The following is a 27,465-nucleotide window of genomic DNA, read 5'->3' on the forward strand; positions in this document are numbered from 1 at the left end:
CAATTGTTTATGAGTTTAACCTCAAGGAGTAGCTTCCTGAGCCTTTCAAGGTTCATAAATTCCCTGACTTATGGGAGCCTCTTCATCCTACCAGGGTTCTTTGTCACAAAACAAAACAAAACAACAACAACAACAAAAAAAAACCCAAAAAAAGATCTCACCTTCAAGAGCTAAATTTGAGTGACCATGGAACACAGGCTTGTGTTTCGATGTGGAAGTGAGAGGCTAGGAGTTAGAGACAGACTCCCTGGTCGGCAGACAGACAGGGAGAGGGGACATGGATAGAGAATCAAGGGGGGCAGATTTCCAAGATGACCCCCTTCTTCCTCAGTCAGGTCTAGCCACATGGAGGCTGGGACAGTGGTGGTGCCTTTAATCCTAGCACTCAGGGAGGCAGAGGCAGGTTAGTCCAGGACAGCCAAGGCTACACAAAGAAACCCTATCTCAAAAAACCATAGATAGATAGATAGATAGATAGATAGATAGATAGATAGATAGATAGACAGACAGACATGTATTGGTAAGGACAAGGGATCCAGTGACCCACCTATCTTTCCAGCCTCAAGTCTGTCTTCCAGGTACTAAAGTTGAAGTTTTAAACGAGTGTCCAGGGTGTGCACAGCTAAGCAGTCCTGGTCTAGGCAGAAGTCCAGACCACAGTGACTCATTTCTCTGGGCTTCAGTGTCATTTTGTTAAGATGTTCTGACAAACTGTTAGAAACCATGGGAAAGCATCACTTCCCAGGAGACAAGTTCCCCCTCTGCCCGGGACCTTTCCTTTATCCCATGTGTAGATTCCTGGGGAAGAGTCCCATTTCTTTGGGGTTCATTGTTTGAACAACCTGTTAGTCTGATCGAGAGATGAAAGTATCTTTATTTCTGCCAGGCCTGTTACAGAAACTTAACCCATTGTGCATTATGCAACGGGTTTGAGGGATAGCACCTCTTAAGAAGGGACGAGATCCAAGAGGGCTCTGTTGTCCTCAGTGGATTAATGTCCCCGAGGAGTGGGTTAGGTACTGAAGAACCAGCCTGCCTCCACCTTAGGTTTAAAAGCCATCTGAAAGACAAACCAGGTTCATTCCGAGGTGTGGGGGGAGGAGGGGGACTTGGGGATCAGAGAGAGTAAGAGAAAGAGAACGCTGGAACAGAGAAAGCCAGGGTGATATGTGGACCTTTTTATCGCCCCCCACCCCCATACACCTGGCGGCACCTGGAGGCTGCGGGTGACGACGTAAGACGTTGCTAGGTCCCAGGGGGCAGGCCCCTGAATCGCCTGTACGCTGACACTTATGTTACCTAGCTTCTCCCATAAACAACGTAAACGCTGCCTGCACAGGACTTGGAGTCGTCATGCCCTCTTCTCTAGCGCCAACACCTCAAGAGTGTACTCAAAAGCGAGTAACGTTTGCTGGATGAGCCAGTGAACGCTTCTAGAGCAAACCAGTTCTTCCCCCTGGGGAAGAAAGTGTTAACGAGCAGCGGCTGTAAAGTGAGTCCTTGGAGGCGTGTGCATTTCCTAAATGCTCAATGGCTGGGGGGCGGAGAGATTTCAATCAGATCTGAAGGACCACGATTTTTTATTTAACGGCTTCTTTCTCGAGTGCCTGGAGAGTAGATCCTGAAAGAATAAGGTGAGTGAGTGAGTGAGTGTGTGTGTATGTGTGTGTTCCTCTTGCACTGAATAGTTACACTGTTTTGCTAAATCTACAGCTTATAATCAGCAATTGTTTTAGCTTTGTGATTTATTTCATGTTCATGATCTCAAAGCTTGCTTAGGCCAGATAAAAGGCGCACCTTTTTCTGCATAGTAGATAGGTAGTTGGTACGGTCTAGAGGTTTTGATAAGGTTCGTGTTCTCTGCCAATTAAATAACTAAAAGGCAGGGAAAGTCTCGATCTGCCACAGGTAGCTGTGAAGAAATCTCAAACAGGAGCCGAGAGGATCAGCAGTTGAAGAAAGGCATTTCTTGGGGATAAGGAACCACACACTTGAAGAAAAAAAGACCTTCTGCAACGCAGACGCCAAAAAATCGGTCTCTTCTCGAAGACTGGGTTTTTTTTTAAGCGTCTGAAGAGTTTTTCTCCCCTAGTTTAGGGGAGAAATTGGTCAGTTTGAAGAAAGAATGTTTTTCTGGCCTGCAACTGTTATGTAAACCAACCCTGATCCCGCCAAGAACTCGCTGAGCTAGTCCATCAAAAGTGGACCTGCTGGTCGGGGGTTGGGGATGGGGTGGGAGACTGCCAAGGCCATTGGTTTAAGGGGCCAGGCTTCTAGCTCAAGCCAGGAAGATGTAGAAGTAGCCAGCCATTTTGGAAGTTCGTCATCTTTACTATGTATTCATGCCCCCCAAGAGTCTGTCTAACTCCTAGTCTTTCGTGATTCTAAAGAAAAGAGCCAGTGGACATCGATTCAATCCTTCACAGGCTTGCGCTGTTACAGCTTATGTACGACTGGGCACACTGAAACACCCTCACACACTATATATTAACTCTAAGTTCAAAAATAAGCATGTAAGATTTAAGTGGGGGGGGGCAGGGCGTGGTCCTAACTGACTGGTTGATATGGCATGCACAGCAGAATTTGGAAATATATATATATATATATATATATATATATATATATATATATATATATATATATATATATTTTTTTTTTTTTTTTTTTTTTTTTTTTTTTTTTTTAAACCTACTTAGAAAGGAGGCAGGCCCCAGCCGTACCATGCCATGGTGCTTTAACAGTAAAGAAAGTCTTTCTGCATCTATGTATGTACTCCATATGTTCAGAAGGTTAACCCAAATGATCAAACACTGGAGTTTTCCTCCTGGTCCCACTTTTGCAGGGAGCTGTGTTCAGCTAAGACACTGGGGCTCTTGGAGCAAGCTCTGCTAAGGTTTCTGTTTGTTTCTCAGACCTGCCCTAGCCTTTAAATGCCACATGACGGCGGCTCACTTTGTTTTTTGTTTTTGTTTTTGTTTTTTTTTTTTTGGTTTTTTCGAGACAGGGTTTCTCTGTGTAGCCTTGGCCATCCTGGACTCACTTTGTAGACCAGGCTGGCCTCGAAGTCACAGCGATCCGCCTGCCTCTGCCTCCCGAGTGCTGGGATTAAAGGCGTGCGCCACCACGCCCGGCTCGGCTCACTTTGTTTAGAGTAGCCTCAAGGATCTACGTAAGTAAGAGTCTCTTTCTTGACTTTACATTTTTCGTCTAAGCAAGTAGATAAGCCCTTGGCATTTTGTGAACACAAACCAATGCACTTGACTGGTAAGCAGTTTAGTTTCTGAGTATGGGAGATGGGGAGAGGATTATTTAATGCAAGCACCTGGGTCAGACCCTTTGCCCCACGGAAGAGCTGGGTGGCTGCAGTAAAAATACACGTAACTAAGTGAGAGCTTTTTAGATGGGCTGGTTTTGTGCAGGAGCCTCTGCTGGCTGGCAACATCAAACACAGAAGACCTACCTGTCTTCCATGCTGGCCCAGTAGTTAGTTCATAGGAAGAATAGACAAGAGTTGGGGACCAACTCCCCCACCCCCAATCCCACCCCACCCCACCCTAGGGGCAAGCTGATTAAATTTTCACTCTAGACTCAGTTTCCCAAACTTCATCTGAGCCAGGTCTCCACATTTCCTTTCCTTTTTAACTTTGTGAATGGATGTTTTGTCTGCGTGTATGTCTGTGCACCACGTGTGTGCAGTGCCCAAGGATGCCAGAAAAGGGTGTCAGGTCCTTTGGGACTGGAGTTACTGACTATTGTCAGCCACCATGTGGGCGATGAGATTGGGACCCCGGTCCTCTGAAAGAGCCACCAGCGCTCTTACAGTCGAGCCATCTCTCCAGCTCTGACCTCTTGCTTCCTAATCGGCTCAGAAGCGCACTCAGAAGGATGCTGCTCACTTCTAACAGAAGCAAGGTTGACTTCTTTTTTCACAAGCAGATGCGGCTGTAATCTTCGACGGAGAAGGGATGTTTTTTTAGGTTGCTATGTTTAGCCATTTGCACGCACGATCTCCTTTCAGCCTCATAAGTAAGCCCAGCTTAGAGCTGAAATTTGAGCTGGTACCTGTGGCCCAACTCATGCAGTCGTATTAGGAGAAGTGTTCTTGCCAAGAGCCTCCCTGTTCAGGGAGCTCACTAGGCATGTGGGCTGTCTAGGAGGTGATCTGGTGTTTGCGAGGCCTTATACCACGATATACCCCAAAACTGCTTCCAGCCTCTGACATTGGAGCCATTGATTTGGGAAAGTCCAGGAGGCATGAGAGATCTCTGGAGGTGATCCGATATTTGCAAGGTCTGTATTGTGATGTACCGCAGAACTGCTTCCAACCTCTGACTACCCTGCCAATTGTGCACTGCTGCATCTCTCTGAAATCTGGCATTAGAGCCGGGCATGGTGGCGCGTGCCTTTAATCCCAGCACCCAGGGAGGCAGAGGCAGGTGAATCACTGTGAGTCTAGGGCCAGCTTGGTCTACAAAGTGAGTCCAGGACAGCCAGGACTATATTCATGGCCAGCCCGGTCTACAAAGCGAGTCCAGGATAGCCAAGATTACACAGAGAAACCCTGCCTCGAAAAATCAAAAATAAATACATCTGGCATTGGTGTGAATTGTTATCTTCTAGGTACTGACCAGCTCTGATTGAGCAAACTTCCTATAGGATCTTATTGAAGATGTACTTTTTGTTTTCCAGATGAATTAATCTCTGATTATGGAATTCCTGATTTGACTCAAATAATTTTAAAAGTTAAAGTTAGTTTATGGCTGCAATAAATACCTTTGTGGACCTCCAGATGCCTCACTTAGGATAGCCTACCAGCAGATTTGTGGCTTCAGATAAGCCTCCATCACAGATGGCACCATGAATTCTGGTATTTGACCATAAATATAGCCAAATTTGTTTAAACTTCATGTGAACCTATGTGGAACGAAGTTACCTCGAGATGTCTGAATTTACTCTGTTTCTTAGAATGAAAGACAGACAAAATTAATGTCCTGAAATCATAATGAACTAAGAGAGAGCTGGATAATGTATAGCCAGGTCCATCCTAACTGATAAGTTGTGTACTCTTATAAGTATCAGACCCTATTACCCTTAGACACTGTCAATCTTTGTCATTCTGAACTCGCCATGAACTTACATAATGGATATATAGATAATAAATGTTTAACTTATCCTTTAATCCCAGCACTCGGGAGGCAGAGGCAGGCGGATCGCTGTGAGTTCGAGGCCAGCCTGGTCTACAAAGCAAGTCCAGGACAGCCAAGGCTACACAGAGAAACCCTGTCTCGAAAAACCAAAAAAAAAAAAAAAAAAAAAAGAAATGTTTAACTTTAAAGCATGTAACCTGTTGTATTTTAGAATTCATCTGCTTTTGTGATTAATTGTACTCTTCTGACTATAAGGTAATTCCCTTTTCTCAGAAGTATAAATATGGGCTACAATAAACATGAGCAGGAGAACAAAGGGGAAAATGAAGGAGAACATTGGAGAAAATGAAGGATAACAGAGTAGAAAATGAGGGAAAACAAAGGAGAAAAGAGCTGGGTGTGGTGGCGCACGCCTTTAATCCCAGCACTCGGGAGGCAGAGGCAGGCGGATCGCTGTGACTTCGAGGCCAGCCTGGTCTACAAAGTGAGTCCAGGATGGCCAAGGCTACACAGAGAAACCCTGTCTCGAAAAACCAAAAAAAAAAAAAAAAGATTGAGCAGCTTAACTTCAGTTGAAGTTAAGACACCTGACTTCTTCCACCTTTTCTCCTGGCCCTCTTCTCTTGAACGTATGTGTGTGAGTGGTTGATTTTCTCTCTATCTCTCTTACTTCTTATTTCTCTATAGATTCGCAAATAAGTTAGCAGACTCAGGGGCATCAGCCTTCTACAGCTAATAAGCCTAAGTTTACACCACCTTATTGGAGAGGCCTATCTACAGATCAAAGAGTCTCCTTTTACGACCCCCGTGCAGTTTTTAGCCAGAAGCCGCTTTTACAGCCTCAGCCATAGGAAAAAAGGTGGTCAGTTTAAGTTCTCCTCAGCCACAGTACAGCCAGTCCCTAGAGAAGAAACCTTGGGCTCTTTTTCCCTTTCCTTCCTTTTTCTTCTTTCAATCCTGATCAGTTGCCTGAGCCATCAGCTCTGGTCACCCAAGAGATAAAGTAAACTAGAAGGGCATTCACATTCCAATACCAGATAATCTACCCTGGACCCTCTCCAGAGCACCAGCCGGGCATTAACATGTTCTTCCATTTTTCCAGACGGTTCTGGACTTCTTTTTCATCTAGGCAGTGATCCAACTAGCCAAGAGCTGTTGCACACGATGGCTCCTTTCTGCTCAACCCAGCTGAGCTGTGTGCCGGGCTCCAGGCTGAGGAGCTGTGTACAGCTGCACATCTGAAGCCTGGTGCATAGGGTTCAACTCCAAGGTCATCACACAAAAAGCCCACTTGGCAAACTAGCTCTGCTTAACTGATACGTGCTCAGACAGCTCTGCAGGAGTAGAAAACAGAGTTGATAAGTGTGGGCCAACTGGCATCCAGTTTCTCAGAATGCTGGTGTTTGAATGAAATTCAGGACAAACTGTTCTTTTGTTTTCTCCGTCTACTGAGGACAAAAATCAGTTTTTCTCCTGCATGTTTTTTTTTAAACTCTGACAATGTACTTTTTTTTTTTTTTTTAAATATTTTTATTTAATTGTAATTTATGTGCATTGGTGTGAGGGTGTCAGATCTTGGAGTTACAGACAGTTGTGAGCTGCCATGTGGGTGCTGGGAATTGAACCCGGGACCTTTGGAAGAGCAGACAGTACTCTTAACCACTGAGCCAACTCTCCAGCCCGACAATGTACTTTTAAACAATGAGAAAACTGGGTTTTCTTTTGAAGGATAAACAATGTTGGTTTTTTAAAAAATATTTTTATTTAATTTATGTGCATTGGTGTGAGGGTGTCAGATCTTGGAGTTACAGACAGTTGTGAGCTGCCATGTGGGTGCTGGGAATTGAACCTGGGACCTTTGGAAGAGCAGACAGTGCTCTTAACCACTGAGCCACCTCTCTAGCCCCAAATGTTGGTTTTCTACATTACCAATCTTTGTTTAGTCAAGAAGAAAGGATTAGAGGGCCTGCTTTAGGCTCTATCCTGCAACGTTGGACGAATTTACATGTAATCTCATTCTGTGCTTGTTAGAGTTGTTTGTTTGTTTGTTTTTTCTTCCCTTTCTACAACTTGACACAACCAGGATCATCTGAGGATAGGACACTTGAATTAAGAAAATATATCCATCGGCTTGTTTGGCCTGTAGGCAAGTCAGTGGGGCGTCCTCTCTCTCTCTCTCTCTCTCTCTCTCTCTCTCTCTCTCTCTCTCTCTCTCTCTCATGTGTACACACACACACACACACACACACACACACACACACACACACACGTTTTCTTTCCTTTTTTTGGAAACATTTCTCTGTATAATCCTCAATATCCTAGAACTCACTATGTAGATCAGGCTGCCTCAAACTCACAGAGATCCTCCTCCCTCTGTCTCTGGAGTGCTGGGATTAAAGGCATGTTTCACCATATCCAACTGAGTCATTTTCTTGATTTATGGTTGATGGGGCAGGTGGCCCTGACTCCTTGCCCGCACACTGTGAATGATGTCACCCTGAATCCTTGCCCCGAGTTTTCCCCTTTCGTTTGTCGGTTCTCAAGCCTTGGTGTCTGTGACCGTGTTTCTCTGCTCACCGCTGATTCTTCCCGTCTGACTTTTGGTTAAGTGGGTCAGTGGTCTGGGCCTTTTTTAGCTTCTCAGGCAGCAGCTCTTAGGTTCACTGATTCTTTCTCTCTTCTTTGTTTCGTTTTCTTTCACTTTGCTCTGATTTATTTCTTCCCATCCACTAGATTTGGGTCTGATTTGTTCTTGTTTTTCTAAATTCCTGAGTTGTATCATAAAGGCACTATTTGTGCTTTTTCTGATTTAAAAAAATATATATTTATTCTTATTTTCTGCATATGAGTGTTCTGCCTGCATGTATGTAAGTGTACTAAATACACACAGTGCTCAAGGAGGCCAGAAGAGGGCATCTGATTGCCTTGAATCTGGAGTTACAGCTGAGGGCTGCCACCTGGGAATTGAACCAGGGTCCTCTGCAGGAGCAGCCAGTGCTCTCACCTGCTGAGCCATCTGTCCGGTCGCTTCCTAGCTCCAGAGCATACATTTCCTTCTGAGGACCGCCTTTAGTGTGCCCTAGATAGTATGTTGTGCTTGTTTTAATTTTTATTTGATTTGAGGAATTTTTATAAATTTGTTCATTAATTATTTCTTTGACCCAGCCATTGTTCAGTAATGTGTTTTTTTTTTTTTTTTAAGATTTATTTTTTTATCATGCATATAAACCTGCAGGCCAGAAGGCAGCACCAGATCTCATTATAGATGGTTGTGAGCCACCTTGTGGTTGCTGGGAATTGAACTCAGGACCTTTGGAAGAGCAGGCTGTGCTCTTAACCTCTGAGCCATCTCTCCAGCCCAGTAATGTGGTTTTTAACCTCCATGGGTTTGTATAATTACTAGGTATTCATTGATCTTAGAATTTATCACATTGTAGCCAGGGAGGGCACACAAGGTTATTTCAGTTTTTCTAACTGTTAGGATTTCTTTTTTTTTTCTTTTTTGGTTTTTCGAGACAGGGTTTCTCTGTGTAGCCTTGGCTGTCCTGGACTCACTTTTTAGACCAGGCTGGCCTCGAACTCACAGCGATCCGCCTGCCTCTGCCTCCTGAATGCTGGGATTAAAGGCGTGTGCCACCACTCCTGGCTCTAGGATTTCTTTTGTGTCACAGTGCATGACCTGTTTCATAGAAGAGTCCATGGGCTCCTGAGTAGAATATGAATCATTTGGGGTTTTGGTGGAATATTCTGTAGATTTCTGTTAGGTCCATTTGATCTATGCTGTCATTTAATTCATATGTGTCTCTGTTTAATTTCTGTCCAGATGGCTTGTCTGGAAAGTGAGTGATTAACATATTTCATGCTATTTCGTAAGTTTTTTTTTTGCAGGGGGATGGGATTCATTTTTGGGACAGGGTTTCTCTGTGTAGTTCTGGATGTCCTGGACTCACTTTGTAGACCAGGCTGGCCTCAAACACGCAAAGATCTTCCTATCTCTGCCTCCTGAGTGCTAGGATTAAAGCGCACCGCCACTGCCTGATTTAACAGATAACTTTAAAGGCTGCTATTCCTGCTCAAGAAGTGGGACATTGTTGACAGCCTAGAAACACAAAACCTTTCCTCAGTCACAGTCACCCACCACAAGAACAGCCCCTTACCCTGCCTTTGGGCTTTTCTGCCATAGCGTTACCTCCTGCGTGAGCATCCTCACGCAGTTTCATCAACGGCTATAAATGGAGGCGAAGCGTACAACGTGTACTAGTTTGTCTTTCAGACGTTTTCTTTACTGCTGCCCTTTAGGGAACTCTGAACCAGGAGTCATGGACGCCAAACCCAAGCTCTACTACTTCCATGGCAGGGGCAAGATGGAGTCGATCCGCTGGCTGCTGGCTGCGGCCGGAGTGGAGGTGTGTTCCTGGTTGCGGGTGGTAGCTTAAGTCCTGTGTCCGTCTTCCCTTTCTTTCCAACTGTTTTCTTAGCTGAGAGAAAAGGGAGCGATTACAGTCATGAGGTGCAGGGGATGAGGGGCAGGGAGTTGAGGGCCTGGGGGAGTCTGAAGCTCCCAGAGATGAAAAAGTCTTAAGGGAAGACTAGCTCACTCCCTGCGTTGAGACTGGTTGGTTTTTCTGAGGCCATTTAAGCCCTGCCAGCTGGAGCCCTGGCCGAGATGTAAGATGCACTGACCGGCTCTTCTCTTACCTGCAAACTCTGTCCACTGACTTTCTAGAAATGTCTTAGAATTGTCATGTCTCTCCTCCTGAACAAGGGCTCACTGCTGTTTTTGCTTTCCACTTCTCCCTGTTGAGATCTCCTCCCTAGTCTGTTCATCTGTCCCACCCCGTCTCAAGATGTGAAGGACAAAAACCGCCCTCACAGAGCTTTAGAAACCTCATCAGGAAATGACCATAGTCTCACTTGAGTAGGCTCTTTTGGATATATCAGTCTCAAACATAAACTTAATTTGGCTGAAATGAAGGGAAAATTTATAAAACCAAAGAAGGAGAAGAGAAGAAAGAGGAGGAAATCATTGGAGAAGTGTAGGGCAAGGACAAGAGTTTGGAGTCATGGAAGAGCTAGTTGAGGCAAAGCAAAAATGGGAAAACGGGCTTGTGGATCCTCCATAGAGGTAAACCACCCAAAGGTCTTCTGGTCCTGTGTCATCTCTTCAGAGTTATCCAACCAGTAGCTCTCCTAGCCACATGCATCCCAGGATAGCTATGAGTGCAGCCAACACATTAGTAGGTGACAGCATCGTGTCACAATGTCAGAAGGTCAGACACCCCTGAAAGCTAATCTCTGAGTGCATGCCCCATCATACTTGTAGCTGACAGCTTTGTGGGTCCTGTTTGGATTTTACTCTGGAGGCTTTCAGGCATTTCCGAAAGGTGTCAGAATCTCTCTCTCCATGCTTCCTATATTGAAGTTCTAACGGTGTCTCTTTGTCCTTACTCTAGTTTGAGGAAGAATTTCTTGAGACGAGAGAACAATATGAGAAGTTGCGAAAGGGTGAGCCTCAATTTATTCAGTGCTGTCTTACTGGAAAAATAAAACCACGTCTCTGGAAAAACTCATCACAGAACACAGGCCTCAGGGATGGCAGCATCTAGAAGAGGCTGGCACCAACATCCTCACAATCATGGGCTGATTAATCCCCGTCTTCCCGATGCGATGCTGATGTATTAACTACGTGGTCTCTGCAGCCTTCCTACATAACAAGTATCTGACAGCACCGGCCTCAGTCAGTACAGTGCTATAGGGTCCTTAGCTCTGAGCGGCTCAGTGCCCGACTCCCCTTAACAATTCTTAAGATTGTCTTGGCACCTTCAATCCCAGAACTTGAGAGGCAGAGACAGGGGAATCTCGGCGAGTTTGAGGCCAGCCTGGTCTACAAAGTGAGTCTAGGACAGCCAAGCCTACACAGAGAAAGCCTGTCTCGAAACAAACAAACAAACAAACAAAAAGATTGTCTTGGTGGCTGGGAGCGGGTAAGGAGAATAGCTCCCACTTCTTGTGTATCTAGTCTATTCTTCTTGGTGTTTTCCATAGAGTTATCAAATTGTGACACACAGAATAGAATTGAGACTAACCCTTGTCCATTTTTAAAAATGTGTACAGTGCTTTGTCTTCATGTACCCCTGTAGGCCAGAAGAGGGCGTCAGATCACATTATAGATGGTTACGAGCCACTGTGTGTTTGCTGGGAATTGGACTCAGGACCTCTGGAAGAGCAGTCAGTGCTCTTAACCTCTGAGCCATCGCGCCAGCCCACCTTATCCATTTTTTACCTTTAAAATTTATTCTCTGACAATTACATTTATGCACGTAAGTGATTATGATCCCACCTCCCTGACTCCGTTACCCTCATGTATCCTCTCTTCCTCCTACTGGATGTTTTTTCTTCCCAGCAAATCATCTTACGTACTTTTAAAATTTTTATTTATTTATTTTTATTCTATGTGCATTGGTGTTTTGCCTGCATGTATGTCTGTGTGAGGGTGTCAGATCTTGGAGTTAGAGACAGTTGTGAACTGCCGTGTGGGCGCTGGGAATTGAACCCAGGTCCTTTGGAAGACCAGTCAGTGCTCTCAACCGCTGAGCCATCTCTCCAGCCCACCTTATGTACTTGTTTAATCACTGAATTTAGTTAGAACTGTCATTTACTTATTTCTTTATTTGAGTTTTCAAGACAAGGTTTCTGTGTGTAGCCTGGGCCATTCTGAAACTTTGCTCTATAGACCAGGCTGGCCTCAGACTCACAGAGATCCCCCTACCTCTGCCTCCCAAGCACTGGGATTAAAGGCCCACACCACCACCGCCCAGCAGTTAAATCTGTTTCTATGAGCATGGCTGGGGAGTTATTTACTGGAGCGTGGGCAGTTTACAAATGGCTACACCAGTGATGAATACGACTCCCCCGTTTCCCAATACCCATTAACTATCAATGGCTCCTCCAGGAAGAGTGGGGCCCTAATGCCCTTCCCCCATCCATGGTGGAATGCTGATGGGCCCAGTCTTGAGCTAGCCACAGTACATAACTGCTGTGGTTCCGTGAGTGCAGTGGTCCAGAGAGAGCCTTTTACAGCATCCCTTCCCATCTTTCCACTTCCATTCATGCTGACCCCTCCTTCATGGTGCCGCTGGAAGTCTTGGGGAATAGTGATATACATATCCTGCGCAGGCACCAGTCACTTTCTCAGCTCCTTGACCACTAAGGAGCCTCTGTACCTGCCACCCACCACAAAAAGAAACAGTTCTTGACCAAGGTTTGACTGCAGCACTACTCTGTGAGCATAAATATAAATGGTTAGGACGTATTTGGACAACATGCCCTTCAGCAAGCCAGAGTACTAGATGCTCCTTTGAGTTTATGACCTCCTCAGCCATAAGCCTTGGACCAAGTTACAGCATGAGCCCTTTCTTATACAGGGTGGTCTAAAATCCAACCAGAAAAGTAGTTGATCATCCCCACAATAATCATACGACTATTGCACCAGTGAGCACGTTTTGCCCAGCAGATCAGTGGTGTAGCATGCTTGATCTGCAGCTGGGTGAGACCACGGGGGTGGGGGTGGGGCTGGGGGGGGCTGGGTTTTCTCCGCCAGAAGCCTCTGCAGGGTGTTACAGTCTGATGAGAGCTAGCTGCAGGGATGCGACTTCCGGTTCAGTTCAGACTTGATTTCTCTATGTCCCGAAGCCAAAGGGAGTGGTGTCCTCAGAAGTAGAGTCTAGTGCTGGTGGGAAACCAAGAGCGACACGATGGCTTGCATTATTTGGGGGCTTCTGGGACCTCACCAACCAATGACTCACAAGGGACCACTGATATTTTTGTTTAATAACCCATGGCTTTTAGGAACAACATTTACAGGTGTATCTTGGTTTTCTCTCTCTCTCTCTCTCTCTCTCTCTCTCTCTCTCTCTCTCTCTCTCTCTCTCTCTTTTTCTCTCTCTCTCTCTCATAATATTTTAATTAAATTGTTGGTTTCCATATGGCTTCTTCATGTCTCCCATGTTTGGTTAACGCTTCTCCTCCCTCCTCTCCATGACTGAGTGTTGACAGGCCCAGTCTTGTGCAGGCTCAATGCTGGCTCAGTGCAGGATCTCAGCTGTTGACTTAGTGATTACAACAGACATATACTATGTCAGCACTTAAGGTATCATATTTCACTTCCTCATCATTTGGCCCTTATGTTCTTTCTTCCCTCCCTCTTTGATGGGTCCCAAGTCTTGCCCCCTTCTACTTTTGTATTATGTGCAGTTTGTTCCCATCCCAAGACTTCTTGATTCCTCTCCCCTCCCTTTTCTAGCTTCCTTGCTTTTACAGATTATCCAATTTAAGCATTGAGCACATACGTCTAAAAATGTGAGGCTAGGGGGACATGGGGGGCTGGAGAGATGGCTCAGAAGTTAAGAGCCCTGTCTGCTCGTCCAGAGGGCCTGAGTTCAATTCCCAGCAACCACATGGTGGCTTACAACCATCCATAATGAGATCTGGTGCCCTCTTCTGGCCTGCAGGTGTACATGCAGGCAGAGCACTGTATGTGTAATAAGTAAATAAATCTTGAAAAAAAGAAGAGTCCTGACTCAGATGACCGTGGCTTCCACAGGACAATCGCTGCCCCCCAACCTCGTAGCAACAGCAATACTGGGGGACCCTGCAGCCAGGCCTGGTGCCATGAGCAGGGATCCCTATGCCCCTGCCTAGGGGCCACTTCCCTTGACCTCAGTTTTCCATTTTTGGGGTTCTTTATTGTTATTAAACTGATGGGACTTTAAAAAAAAGAAAAGAAAAGAAAGGACATGGGACATTTGTCTTGTGGACCTGGGTCACTTCACTCAGTATAGTATTTCCCAGTTCTATCCATTTTCCTCCAAATGTTATGCTTTTCCTTTTCTTTGGGGCTGAGTAGAATTCCATTAGGTATATGGACCACATTTTCATCCTCCACTCATTAGTTCATGGGCTGGAAAATATCTTTGACACTGTTTCCCAGCTATTGTAAACAGTGACAGTGAGCATAGATGTGCACGTATCTCTGTAGCAGGAGATGGAGCATTACAATGTAGTCTAGGCTATCCCTGAATTTCCTATCCTCCTGCCTCAGCATCTTAGACCATTATGCCTGGCTTAATTGACCACAGAAAAAGACCAACTACTAGTAGTACAATTGCCAGAACATTTTCTCACACCAGGAAGAAAGCGCAGAGCTTCAGCAGCATTGCTGAGACTCTCAAGAGCCTAAAAGCCACTGCCATTGCCTGAAGATCACGTCATCCCCGCTGTGGCTGCCCCACACTCATGAAGTTGCAAATTAGTCGAAGAGGGCCACAGACTGCCTGTCACCCATGAGATTGTACAGCTTTGGGCAAGACTTTACCTTGTCTGCCTCCTTGTTTCATTTGTCACACAAAAGTGATCTCTGTGTCCACGGCTTAACCACGTGCCAGCAGGTCTCCCTGAAGTGGAAAGCCATGGCCCTTTTCCCCAGTTCCTTTGCAGGGACTTGGTTGTCTTTCTGAACTTCCTCCTTCTCTTTGATTTTCCTTCTTTCACTCCAAGGACAGCCTCTGGCTCATGGTGGGTACTTGCAGATACACGTAAGTGACTATAGCTCCATAGCCTTTTGATGAGCAGTCCATCAGGCAGTGTTCCCAAACAGCCCCACAGTGCCCTAGGCCTCCCTGTGATGTTGCTGTCACACTGGGGACATCCTCCTAGGCCCCCCTGTTCTGAGCAGGGGAAGCACGTGAGGGACAGCAGAGAAGCAGAAGGCTCACTGTCATTCGCTTAGCTGTTTCGAGACCACGTGAGTTTGGTAGATTACACTCATTTCCCTTGGCCTCTGAGGTGCCTTCTGTAAGAGAAAAGAATGAAACAGTGTCAAAGATGTTTTCCTGCTTTCTCGTTTTGTTGTTGTTGTTGTTGTTTTGGTTTAGAGTCTTTAGTTTGCTCGTTTGTTTTGTTTTCCAAGACTGGTTTCTCTGTGTAGCCCTGGCTGTCCTGGACTTGCTTTGTAGACCAGGCTGGCCTGGAACTCACAGAGATCCACCTGCCTCTGCCTCTTCAAGTGCTGGGATCACAGGCAGAACGACATTCTCCTTGCTTTTCCTATTTTCTTGATCTGGGTTTTTTGTTTTTGTTTTGTTTTGTTTTGTTTTTTTAATTTTCTCTGAAAAAGATGGTCAGCTTCTTGGAACAGGCATCGTTTCTAGCTGGTCTTGTCACTCATGAGTGGCAGCACAGTGCCCAGCAGCACTAAGCTGTGCATTCAGTGTTGACTAAATGTGGAAATGAGTATCTGTAACACAGCCTGTGAGCCTCTCCATTCATCACGACTCTGCTACTTACAAAGAACGGTTACAAGGTCATCACTTAGTGAAACTATGTAAATGGTCAGACAGACACTGTTACACACCAGAAAGCAGAATCAGAAAAGCCAGAGGCTTGCCTACCATCTGGGAAGAGAGGGACACTGGGTCTTGGAGAGCTGTCACTGTTTCCTACAGTGATGTTCACCATCCTCCAGTGCCTTAAGTGAGCAGCTTTAGAAAGCAGAGAAGTCGCCGGGCCATGGTGGAGGATGCCTTTAATCCCAGCACTTGAAAGGCAGAAGCAGGCAGATCTCTGACTTTGAGGCCATCCTGGTCTATAAGGAGTTCCAGGACAGCCAGAGCTACACAGAGAAACCCTGCCTCAAACAGACAAAGACATCAGAGAAGTCCTATGGCCTTTACACTACACTAGTGAGGTATGGTTCCAAGCTTGGGCAAAATTTCTCGTTCATGAGGACAGTGTGAAGGTATTGGTGGAAACTGAAGATCTAGTTCCTTCTTCATAAGAAGAGCACCATGTGTATCTTCACATGCATTATAAGCACAGGCTACACAAAGACCTTTGGTCAACAATGAATTACATACATGAATGGTGTTCTCATTAGATTATTTTGGCTAGTGACCCTGGGCATCTTAGTTTGTATGAGTACACTCTGCAGTGTCCTCACAAGGACATAATTACCTAACACACAAGCCTCAGAATGTCTTCCTGCTGTTAAGGATTGATAAACTATAGTTATTATAAGAGGTCACCAGTGAAAATTTGGTTTTGATTCACTTTGATTGTTGGCATTGTTTTATAGCTGTTGTCTCCTGTCATGCTTTCATAACCCTGCTAAGTAGACACCATTGTTAGAGAGCTGAAGCTCAGCTAAGTAACTTGTCTGAACGTACTTAGGTAGAATGGATCGAAAGGGACATTGAGCCCAGGACTGTATGTGATGTGTTCTTGCTGCTGTGTGCTTCTTGCTGTCATATGTGCCTATAGCAATAAGCAATGTGCTTTAAAAGGAATGCATATTCTCAGACGGATTCTTAGCAACCTTTCATGCCCAAATGCCCATAGACTTACACTTTTAAGCTTTGAGAACCAGAAATGCTAGGTATATAAGTGTGTGTGTGTTTGTGTGTGTGTGTGCACATGTTTGTATGTATTCGGGTAAATATAGAAAAATCTTTTAAAAATTGCTTTTGAGCCGGGCGTAGTGGCGCATGCCTTTAATCCCAGCACTCGGGAGGCAGAGGCAGGCGGATCGCTGTAGGTTCAAGGCCAGCCTGGACTACAAAGTGAGTCCAGGACAGTCAAGGCTACACAGAGAAACCCTGTCTCAAAAAACCAAACCAAAACAAAACAAAAAAACCAAATGCTTTTGTTCAACAAACAAAAATGCATGAAGTAATCAAACAAAGCTCACATTTGACCCAAAACAAATGATTGGCATTTCTTTACCTACCGGGTCCTGGCATTCATTATTTTAACTGAAAACTAAAAACCATCCCGTGGAGTTAGTTGGATCATCCTGCAGGTGGGTTGAAACCATTAAAGATGAGTATCTTACCCCTGCCCCTCTTTCGCATCACAGATGGACGCCTGCTTTTTGAGCAAGTGCCTTTGGTTGAAATTGACGGCATGCCGCTGACACAGACTAGAGCCATCCTGAGCTACCTTGCTGCCAAGCACAACTTGTATGGGAAAGACCTGAAAGAGAGAGTCAGGTACCTTAGTGTTCATTTCGGTTCTACAGTTTTAACCAAGTTTCTATGGTCGCCCAGCAACTGAAACCTGATTTGGTTGCATCTTTCAATGGGGACTGAAGGGAGAAAGTCAGGGGAGGTGCTGTTGCTAGAGTTGGCGTGGCTTTGTGCTGAGAACATAGGCCACACTCTCTTTTTGTATGCAGTTCACACTAGTCAGCTGATAGTATTCTCATATGCATTCCTAGCAACCTGGGTTCTCAGAAAATGACCTGATAAAGTGTTTTGCATGAAGGTGCAAATGGCTGATTCAGCAAACAAGCCTTGAGCATTGTGTCAATGACCTGTTTTGCTATCAACTTGAAAGACATTTCTTCAGTTAGCAAGCACTTGTCTGTGGGCTTCTGGGTGGCCTCTAATCTGGCCTCAGCTGGAGTTATCCCAGCTGGACTCACCCATATGTCTGCTTGATATAACACTTTTTATTAAGTTTTTTTTAAATCGCTAATCCATCCTAATCCCACTCTGACTGTGGCAGACTTCAACATAGAGGTATCTATTACCTTTCATATGTCCTTTGATTCAAAAAAATGTTCCCAGAGGCCCTACATTCACCTGGCTAGATCTGAGAGTCGGGGCTTATTGGGAGAACCACGTGCCATTTGCCAGCACCGTGCATGGAATCTGCTTTCCAATGGGAGTCTATGGTGTGTTTTCAGGATAGACATGTACACTGACGGCACCCAGGACCTGATGATGATGATCGCCCACGCTGCATTTAAACCCCCTCAGGAAAAAGAGGAGAACTATGCTTTTATAGTGAAGAGAGCTAAAACCCGTTACTTCCCTGTGTTTGAAAAGGTGAGCTTGCATATCGCCCGATAAGCAGAATATTTACCAATCAGTGTTGAAAAAGAGAGGCGAGATGGGTTACCAGCGGGTAAAGGCTCCTGCTGTCAGGTTTGCGGACTCAGATGGTGGAAGGAGAGAGACAACTCCTGCAGGTTATCCTCTGGCCTCCTCATGCATGCCGTGGTACATGGTTTCCCCCTCTCCCATACGTAGTCACCCAACATAAAACAAATACAGCTCTAAAAAAGGCAAACTGTATAAGAACTTGCCTGCTTTGGGTCTGTTGGGTTTGAATGAGAATGGCCGCCATAGGTTCATATGTTTGAATGCCTAGTTGCCAGTTTATGGAACTATCTTGGAAGGATTAGAAGGTGTGGCCTTGTTGGGGGGGGGGTGGTGTCGCTGCGGTGGCCTTTGAGGTTTCAAAGTCTGAAGCACCATTCCTGCCTGCCTCTTGCCTGCTCCCTGCCGTGATGGTCACAGATTATAACCCTCTGAACCTTCAAGCCCCAAATAGACTCTGCCATCTATAACTTGCCTTAGTATTATAGCAACAGAAAAGTAACTAAGATGGGGTCAAAACTTTTTTAAAATTTTATTTATTTATTTATTTATTTATTTATTTATACTGTGAATGGGTGTTTTGCCTGCAAGTATGTCTGTGCACCACATAATGCCTGTTGCTACCCATGGGGGCCCGAAGAGGGTATCTGATCCCTTGGAGTTAGGGTTACAGGTGTCTGTGAGGCACTAGCTGGGTTCTGGGGATTGAACCAGGATTGTTAGATGAGCAGACAGTGCTTTTATAAGCACTAGATCATCTTTCTAGCACCTTGGGTCAAACTCTAATAATATAGATTGCAGAACAGCTTACAACGAAAATTATAGGCCCTCTAGTAAAACAGTTTCTCTTCTGTTCTGGGTTTTGTTGTTGTTGTTTTCCGGACAGGGTTTCTCTGTGTAGCCTTGGCTGCCCTGGACTCACTTTGTAGACCAGGCTGGCCTCGAACTCACAGCAATCTGCCTGCCTCTGCTGGCCGCCCCGAGTGCTGGGATTACAAGTGCGTGCCACTGCATCCAGCTTTCTGTTCTGTTTTTAAAGAATCAGTAATCCTTTATAACCGAAGGTGTCACGACTTTGAATTCCCTGCCTGGTACTGGAGGCTAATTGTGCCTTAATTTAAAAAAAAAAAAAAAAAAGGACAAAAGCTTTTAAATTGGAAGCTTTTGTGGAGCATTCAGTAGAAAATGCCAATGAAAACTGTCCTCACAACACATCTGGTCAGTTTCTGAGCCTTCAGGGCAGCACATAGTAGAATGGTAAGGAAGATCTATTCATGTAGAGCCCACAACTAAAGGTTGTGTAGGACACTGAGTAAACTATAGTACAGGGCTCTGTCAGTCTTCAGCACTCTAGCTGAGAGCTCTGTGGGTGCAGGGACAGTGTCAGTGTTACTGAAGCTCCTTCCGTTTCAAATGTCACACAGTTTAGTTTACTGCAGAATTTAAACCGAGGAGTCTCCCTCCTAATACTTTCCAAAGCACTTTAAAATGACTCACCTAAAAAAATAAAATAAAATAAAATAAAAAGACTCACCTATTCAAATGTGGGTCAAACCCAACTTTACGATCCTAATTAGAAAACTTGGGGCTGGAGAGATGGCTCAGCGGTTAAGAGCACCGTCCTCTCTTCCAGAGGACCTGAGTTCAATTCCCAGCAACCACATGGTGGCTCATAGTCATCTATCAGGAGATCTGGTTCCCTCTTCTGGTGTGCAGGTGTACAAGCAGGCAGAACATTGTATATGTAATAAATAAATCTTTAAAAAAAAAAAAAAAAGAAAACTTGAGCGCCATTTTTATCTGTTAGGTCCCCTTTCTTGCCTCTCCTCCTTTTTATTTATTTATTTATTTATTTATTTATTTGAGACAGGGTTTCTCTGTGGAGCCTTGGCTGTTCTGGACTCACTTTGTAGACCAGGCTGGCCTCGAACTCAGAGATCCTCCTGCCTCTGCCTCCCGAGTGCTGGGATTAAAGGCGTGCGCCACCACACCCGGCTTTCCTCTTCTTTTGTATTGCATTTTTATGCGATTTCCTGGGCTGGATTTTTGTCAATACAGCGTAATCCGCTGTTCCTGAATGCCCTGTAATTTGGAAGTTAGAATTTGAATCTTTTTGGGGTTGTTTTTTGTTTTGTTTTTAGAGACAGAGTTTCTCTGTTTTAGCTCTAGCTGTCCTGGAACTCACTCTGTAGACCAGGCTAGCCTCGAACTCACAGAGATCCAGCTGCCTGAATGCTGGGATTAAAGGAGTGCACTATCACTGCCCTGGCTTAGAATTCGAATCTTGATTGGATTTAGGGCCAGTTATTTGGCCAGCATGCTTCATAGATGGCATTCCATAAATCCTCAAGGAGCTTGTTGTTCTTTGGATGGTGTTAATGCAGTAACATGCAACAGACCATGCCAACCTATGCTATTTATAAATGTGAAATATTGGCACCTCTCTCTCTCTTTCACTGTAATAGGTTCTTATACTGTACCCTGGTCTAGCCTTATACTTAACTCTGTAGTCTAGGCTAGCCATGGCCCCAGTCCTCGTGTCTTCTCCTAAGTGTGGGGTTGCAGGTGTGAGACACCATGTCCAGCTCTCTTCATTCGTTATACACAATATTCTCTACACAAAGAATCTCCCAAGGCAAGTAAAGCAGGGCACTCCTGTATTCTTAGCACCTTGGAGGTAAGACAGAGGAGAGTCTGGGGTTCAAGACCACCCTGGGCTATGTAGCCAGACAGAGGCAGACAGAACACGAATCTTTCTCCTTTATGGTACGCTTAGTTACTCTGGAGTGTGGTTTATATAAGCAAGAAAGATAAATGTTTTCTTTTTAATTTAGTGCTGAAAAATAATTAGTAACATATTCAAAGGGGACCAATGAGTGTGCTATTAGTATTATTTTGGTTTTAACCTATAAGTAACATCATAGTGCTATTTTCTATCATAGATTTTAACATGCTTGTCCTAGTCAATGCTCTGTTGCTATGAAGAGACATCATGACCATGGCAACTCTCATAAAGGAAAGCATGTAATTGGGGCTGGCTTACAGTTTTAGAGGTTTAGTCCTCATCATGGTAGGGAGCATGGTGGCATGCAGGCAGACATGGTGCTGGAAAAGGAGCTGAGACTTCTACCCTGGGATCCACAGGAAGCCGGAAGAGAGAGACTCTCAAAGCCTACCCCCTCATCCCTCACTCTCTCACCCCCCACCAGCTGACACTCTTCCTCCAACGAGGCCATCTCTCCTAATCCTTTCAAATAGTGCCACGCCCTGGTGACCAAGCATTCAAATCTATGAATGTCAGCCTTTCTCATTGAAACGACCACAGTATGTATTGCTTTAATTTGTTTGAATACCTTATTCAGAGTTGTAGACTATAAACTAGGACAATTTCTCATCACCAAAAGTTAAGTGTGAGAACTGGTTTCCTCTATTTCTACCCAGTTTTTCAATATAAACAAAGGCATTTTCTTTTCATTTGTAGACAACTGTGGCTATATTGAATTTTTTTACACCACTCTTTTATTATTTAGATGTTCCAAAGCAGACTGTTTATGTAAGGCCTACTTGGTGTTAACAAGTGTCAATACTGCTACTTTCTCACTGAAGACCTTTTTTCTTTTCAATATATTTTTTTTAGATTTTTAAATTTTTTACTTTATGTGTGTGAGTATTTTGCTTGCATGCATGTCTGTGTATCATGTGTGTGCCTGGTACTCATGGAAGCCAGAAAAGTAAGTCAGATCCCCCTGGAACTGGAATTACTTCAGGGCCATGTGCTGCTAATCGCTGAGTCACGTGTTCAGACCCTTTCCCGAGTTCTTACATATATGATCCCCTCTTTGTGGCGTCAACCATCTCTTATGTATTTGCTACTCAGGGCTGACTCCAGTATCTTTTTATATTTGCTTTTCACTGGATACTGAAAAAGTCACTTTTATCAGGTTTGGCCTTCTAACTCCTGGTGACTTATTTTGATCTGTGTCACAGCAGCTGGGCGGGCTCTCAATCATGGGTCTCTGCACTGGCGGGTACAGTTTTCCTTAACCTTATCCACGCTTTTCAAAATTGTCAGCACAAGAGCCTTGATAATCACTGACCCATCCCCAAAAAGATAATATCAGTTCATGGTACGGGCAAGAGTGTTGGCGTCATCCATTCTTGCCAGCGCTGGAGATCACCAAAAGACTCTGCAATGAACCACACAGGACAAGCGTACTGACGGGCAAATTATCATTAGTTCCATTAAAGTATGATTTTTCTTTTCTGTAGATTTTAAAAGACCATGGGGAGGCTTTTCTTGTTGGCAATCAGCTCAGCTGGGCAGACTTACAGCTGCTAGAAGCTATTTTGATGGTGGAAGAGCTCAGCGCTCCCGTGCTCTCTGACTTCCCTCTGCTGCAGGTAGGATGCTGGCCAGCGTGAACACAGCCCTGGGGGATGCAGCAGGAGCAAAGCCTGTGATAATACATGCCTCCAAGATGAATTTTTAAAATTTAAGAGAAATTTATCTCATAAAGCACTATTTTAGTCACCCGGGCTGTTTATTCTCACTTACTGTATAGGGTCTGTTAGGGAATGGAACTTCATATGATGGGAAAGTGGGTACTTGAGGTTCTACTGTGGGCATTTAAACTGTTGGGGCATGAATCTCACAAGCAGAGCACATGGCCAGTGTGTATGATGTCCTAGATTCAGTCCCCAATGGTCGCAGAACAAATAATAGCCATCCGGGACTTTCTTTTATTCCTGTGTCCGTACTCTGAACATTTTTACTTGCTGAAGCAAGAATATCAGTCTTTCTCTTGTTCTTCCCTCCTATAAGATGATGTGGTCCACTTTTAGTGGTCCTGATGCTGGGCCATCTCTCGGGTACATCATCCTCCCAGCTTAGGTGAAGAATCTCGTGATTGCCACACTTACTTTGCCCCCTGCTCCAACTCTCAGAGAGCACCATTAGATTTTGTCTGTTAAGAACAGTGTTTCTAATTCATTTCTTCTAACTAGTCTCACTGGGAATACAAATCACACTTAAGCGCAGACTCCATCCATCAATAGATGGCCAAGACAAACTCAGTGGTATTTGTGAAGATCTTTCTTTCTTTCTTTCTTTCTTTCTTTCTTTCTTTCTTTCTTTCTTTCTTTCTTTCCTTTTGTGTCATACTTCTTTGTCTGGGCCCCCTTACTGGTCTTTTGCCTATATGTTTCTAATTTTGAGTTTTTATGAGTTTTGTTTGTGTGTGTGTCTATCTGCATGCATACACGTTTCTCCTGCTTGTTCTTTAGTTTTTTCTTTTATTTGTTAGTTTGTTCTTTTTGTTTTATCCCTGTTTGTCTTTTATTTGTCTTTTGTTTTTTTAAGAGAGAGAGAAAGATGTGGAGTTGGATGGGTGAGAATGTGGGAAACAAAAGAGAGGGGTGGAAAACCATAATCAGAGTGTATTGTATGAAAATAACTGTTTTCAATACAAAATGAAATTTTAAAAAGGAATTAGTTAATCTTCTTAATGTAAAGAATTTCAGGTAATCTGAATCATAAATAAAAATACGTATTATATTTTTATATTTTTTTAAAGATTTATTTATTTATTATGTGTACAGTGCTCAAGAGGGCATGTGAACCACCATGTGGTTGCTGGGAACTGAACTCAGGACCTCTGTAAGGGCAGACAGTGTTCTTAACCTCTGAGCCATCTCTCCAGCCCCGTATTATATTTTTAAAAAGAACATCATTTCTTCCTTCTTATTACAAAAGAAAAGGTATGTTCATGCACTTACACTATCTAAACCAAAAAGTGAAAATAAAAAAGACCTATGCTCCTACAACCCAAGTGTTACTGGCAGGACACTTCTTCACCTGTCACTTTGTTTTCCCTAAAATGGAGTTATACTAAATACGGACTTTGTGGTCTGTGTTTAATGTTCTTTTCAGCAAGCAATAATATATTTATATGTCAACTAATATTGTTCTGTGGTATAATATTATTCATTTTCATTGAGCAATAGAACAATACCATTTTTAAAAAAGATTTATTTACTATTATGTATACAGTGTTGTCTGCTTGTACACCCGCAGGCCAGAAGAGGGCATCAGATTACATTATAGATGGTTGTGAGCCACAATGTGGTTGCTGGGAATTGAACTTAGGACCTTTGGAAGAGCAGGCGGTGCACTTAACCACTGAGCCATCTCTCCAGCCCCAACAATACCATTTTTAAGAAACAGAGCCATAAAAAAGGGCACAATTTGAGAAATCCCATCTCTACAGTGGCCCCACGCTCTCGTCTCCACTGTCCTTTTATTGGTTTCTTGTGTGTTCTCCCACTGTTGCCTTTTATGCAGACACAAGCATATATTCTTATATCCTAGCCACCGTTTTCTTAAAGCATACAATGAAAGATAGTCTTTTCAGTTTATTTTTCTTATTTAGTTTCGTGTGTCTGTGTGTCTGTGTGTGCGCACGCGCACTACATGTGTGCACATGCCTTCAGAGGCCAGCAGATGGTGTTGGGTCACCTAGAACTGGAGGTACAGACAGTGGTGAGCCACCACTCAGGTGCTGAGAAGCAAACGCAGGTCCTCTAGAAGAGCAGTCACCGCTCCTAACCATTGCGCCATCTCTCTGGTGCCTTGTTTTCTTTTTTTGTTTGTTTGTTTTTTATAATGCTTTCTGGATAGTTTCTCCACCTTCCACTATAGAGAACTGCTCTTTCCTTTCTCATGTCATATTTAGAGTTACTGAAGTGTGGTGGGTTACCAGTGACAACATACTGAAAACAATGGTCCCTCCCCAAGCATCTGTCATAGCCAATAGTTCCCCACTGAGAGCAGTAGGGCCCCATGAGCCCCTCTACCATTCATGGCTGACTATTGACAGGGATAATCCCCTTTCTGTTCTTGTTGTTTGTTGTTTTGTGAGACTGTAGAGCCTTGTTGGCCTGGAGCTCATTATAAAGGCCAAGCTGGCCTCAAACTCACAGACTTCCACTTGACTGTGCTTCCTGAGTGCCGGGACTAAGAGCGTGAGCTATCACACTTGCATCACTTCCCTTTCCTTTTTAAAAATTTGGGTAGGTGTTTGCCCATATGTAAATCTGTTAACCTTGTGCATGAGGTACCAGAAAGAGGCCAGAGGGTATATTGGATCCCCTGGGACTTGAGTTACAGGTGGTTGTGAGTTGCCATGTTGGTACTGGCAACTGAAGACTGCTCCTGTGCTCTTAACTTCTGGGCTGCCTTTCCAAACTTCAGTTATTTTCCCTGTTTTGAAAACAGAGGTTAGTAGGGCGGGCATGGTGGAGCACGCCTTTAAACCCAGCACTCGGAAGGCAGAGGCAGGTGGATCTTTGTGAGTTTGAGGCCAGTGAGTTTGAGATCTACAAAGAGAGTTCCAGGACAGCCAGAGCAATTACACAGAGAAACCCCATTGTGGAAAGGAAGAAGAAGAAAAAGGAAAAAGAACAGAGGTTATTTACAAATAACTGCTAAGTTAGAATTCTAGCTATTTCTGGGTGTTTTGGTTTTATGTGGGGGGGGGGTAGTTTTTTGGGTTTTTTTGTTTTTGTTTTTGTTTTGAGATAGGGTTTCTCTGTGTAGCCTTGGCTCTCCTGGAATCGGCTCTGTAGACCAGGCTGGCCTCGAACTCAAACTTAGAGATCTTCCTGCCTCTGCCTGAGATTAAAGGCATGTGCCACCACTGCCTGGCAGCTATTTCTATTTTTAAAAAATGTATGTGTGCATATATACAGCTTCTAGGGTTATGCTAATTACTGACAATCATTTCAGAGATAACCACTACAGCATGTTTTAAATGTCTAGGTAAAATCTTAGCCTTTTCATAGAATTTTGAAAAGAAGCCTTTTTGTAGCTCTACAAGTGACAATAGGGCAGAACGCGCAGGAGCTGAGGGGAGGTCAGAAGAGAGAGTCCAAGGAAGGCCCAGGAACCCCAGGATCTGCTGAGCACTAGCTCCAAAACAGATAAACAAGCCCTTTCAAAGACAAATGCTAATTACTACCGGCCCAGCATGAGGCTGAAAGAGGGTGGGTTTTTTTGTGTGTATGTAATGGGGGGGGGCAGGAGGACTGGGGCGGGGCGGGGGGGGGGTGAGGCGGTGGGAGGGATGGAGGGTGAGGTGGCTTCTGAGTGATAGCCTGAGCAGGTTGCCCAAGTGGAGACCAGTATGGAACATTGGAAACCGCAGGTCAGAGTGCACCTGCCTGCACGTCTCTCCCAGATCCTACACCCTCCTGGGCTACCACAGAAATACCTTATAGAAAATCTCAAGCCTGCCTTTCTATCATCATTCTTTTCCCTGTATTGCCTTAATGCCAGTTCTCAGGGTTGGCTATATGTAAAGAACATTCTCGTGAGCACTAGCTGCTCTTTCAGATGAGGCAGGGTCAGTTCCCAGCACTCACACGGTAGCCCACAACCATCTGTAACTCCAGTCCCAAAGGAATCCAGTGATCCCTTCTGGCCTCTGAGAGAACTGCATCCATACGGTGCACAGACATACATGCTAGGAAAACATTCACACAAACAAAATAATGAAAGCGTTCTTTTATTATAAATACAGAGCCCTTTCTAAACCTAACAGATATAGTCAGAGACTAAAAAAAAAACCAAATCCCTAAATTTAGAGCATCAGCACAGACAGCATGGTGCTCCTAGAAGGTCTGGTGCTCCTGGGAGGGCAGGGTACTGCCCAGAGAGTATTGTGCCCCTGGGAGGGCAGAGTGCTGGCCAGAGGGTATGGTGCTCCTGGGAGGGCAGGGTGCTTCTCAGAAGGTATGGTGTTCCTCTGAGGCCAAGGTGTTCGTCAGAGAGCATGACGCTTCTTTGAGGCTAGGAAGTACTGGGAAGCCAGCTCCTGAAGGCTCCGGAAGGCACACTCAGCTGAAGCTGCCAGCTGGCCCTTGCTAACGTGTTCCACCACACTCCTGTTGTAACGTGTTCTTTCTGCCCACACTCTTTCTATTCCCTTTTACTAAATTCCTAAAACAAGAATTGACAGGCCAAAGAATACAAATATTTAAGAACTTTTAATATGTTCTGAGCATGATAATGCCTTTTTAATAAGACATCTTAACCCATACCAGGAAAACTCAGCAAACACACCAAGAAATTAGCTCAGAGCCAACACCCTGGGCTTTAAAGCAGAAGGTCCAAATACCTCCTCTTATGACAAAATTCTGATTTTCTAATGGTTGTGACTGCAAGAGGCCCTCACTTCACTGTTTCTTGTTTCAGGCATTTAAGACAAGAATCAGCAACATTCCTACAATTAAGAAGTTCCTGCAGCCCGGAAGTCAGAGGAAGCCACCTCCAGACGACCACTACGTCGAGGTGGTCAGGAACGTCCTGAAATTCTAGTGGCAGC

General features: G+C 44.5%; 1 protein-coding gene across 1 annotated transcript; it reads left to right on the forward strand.

Moving 5' to 3' along the window:
- The first annotated feature begins 1,503 nt into the window (after window positions 1–1,503).
- LOC127183962 (glutathione S-transferase A4) lies at window positions 1,504–27,465 on the forward strand. Its single transcript, XM_051140128.1, has 7 exons — window positions 1,504–1,634; window positions 9,447–9,553; window positions 10,601–10,652; window positions 17,059–17,191; window positions 17,890–18,031; window positions 22,355–22,486; window positions 27,336–27,465. Exons 2-7 carry the CDS (start codon window positions 9,467–9,469, stop codon window positions 27,456–27,458), a joined length of 669 nt encoding a protein of 222 aa, XP_050996085.1. The 5' UTR covers window positions 1,504–1,634; window positions 9,447–9,466; the 3' UTR covers window positions 27,459–27,465.

Source organism: Acomys russatus, chromosome 32 (assembly GCF_903995435.1).
Source record: "Acomys russatus chromosome 32, mAcoRus1.1, whole genome shotgun sequence".
Classification (NCBI taxonomy): domain Eukaryota; kingdom Metazoa; phylum Chordata; class Mammalia; order Rodentia; family Muridae; genus Acomys; species Acomys russatus.

Excerpts from the sequence above, each read along its gene's own strand:
- LOC127183962 (XM_051140128.1), top strand. The coding sequence starts at position 9,467 with ATGGACGCCAAACCCAAGCTCTACTACTTCCATGGCAGGGGCAAGATG. Across the intron at positions 9,554-10,600 it reads TGGCTGCGGCCGGAGTGGAG|TTTGAGGAAGAATTTCTTGA; the intron begins GTGTGTTCCTGG and ends TCCTTACTCTAG. Across the intron at positions 10,653-17,058 it reads ATATGAGAAGTTGCGAAAGG|ATGGACGCCTGCTTTTTGAG; the intron begins GTGAGCCTCAAT and ends TTCGCATCACAG.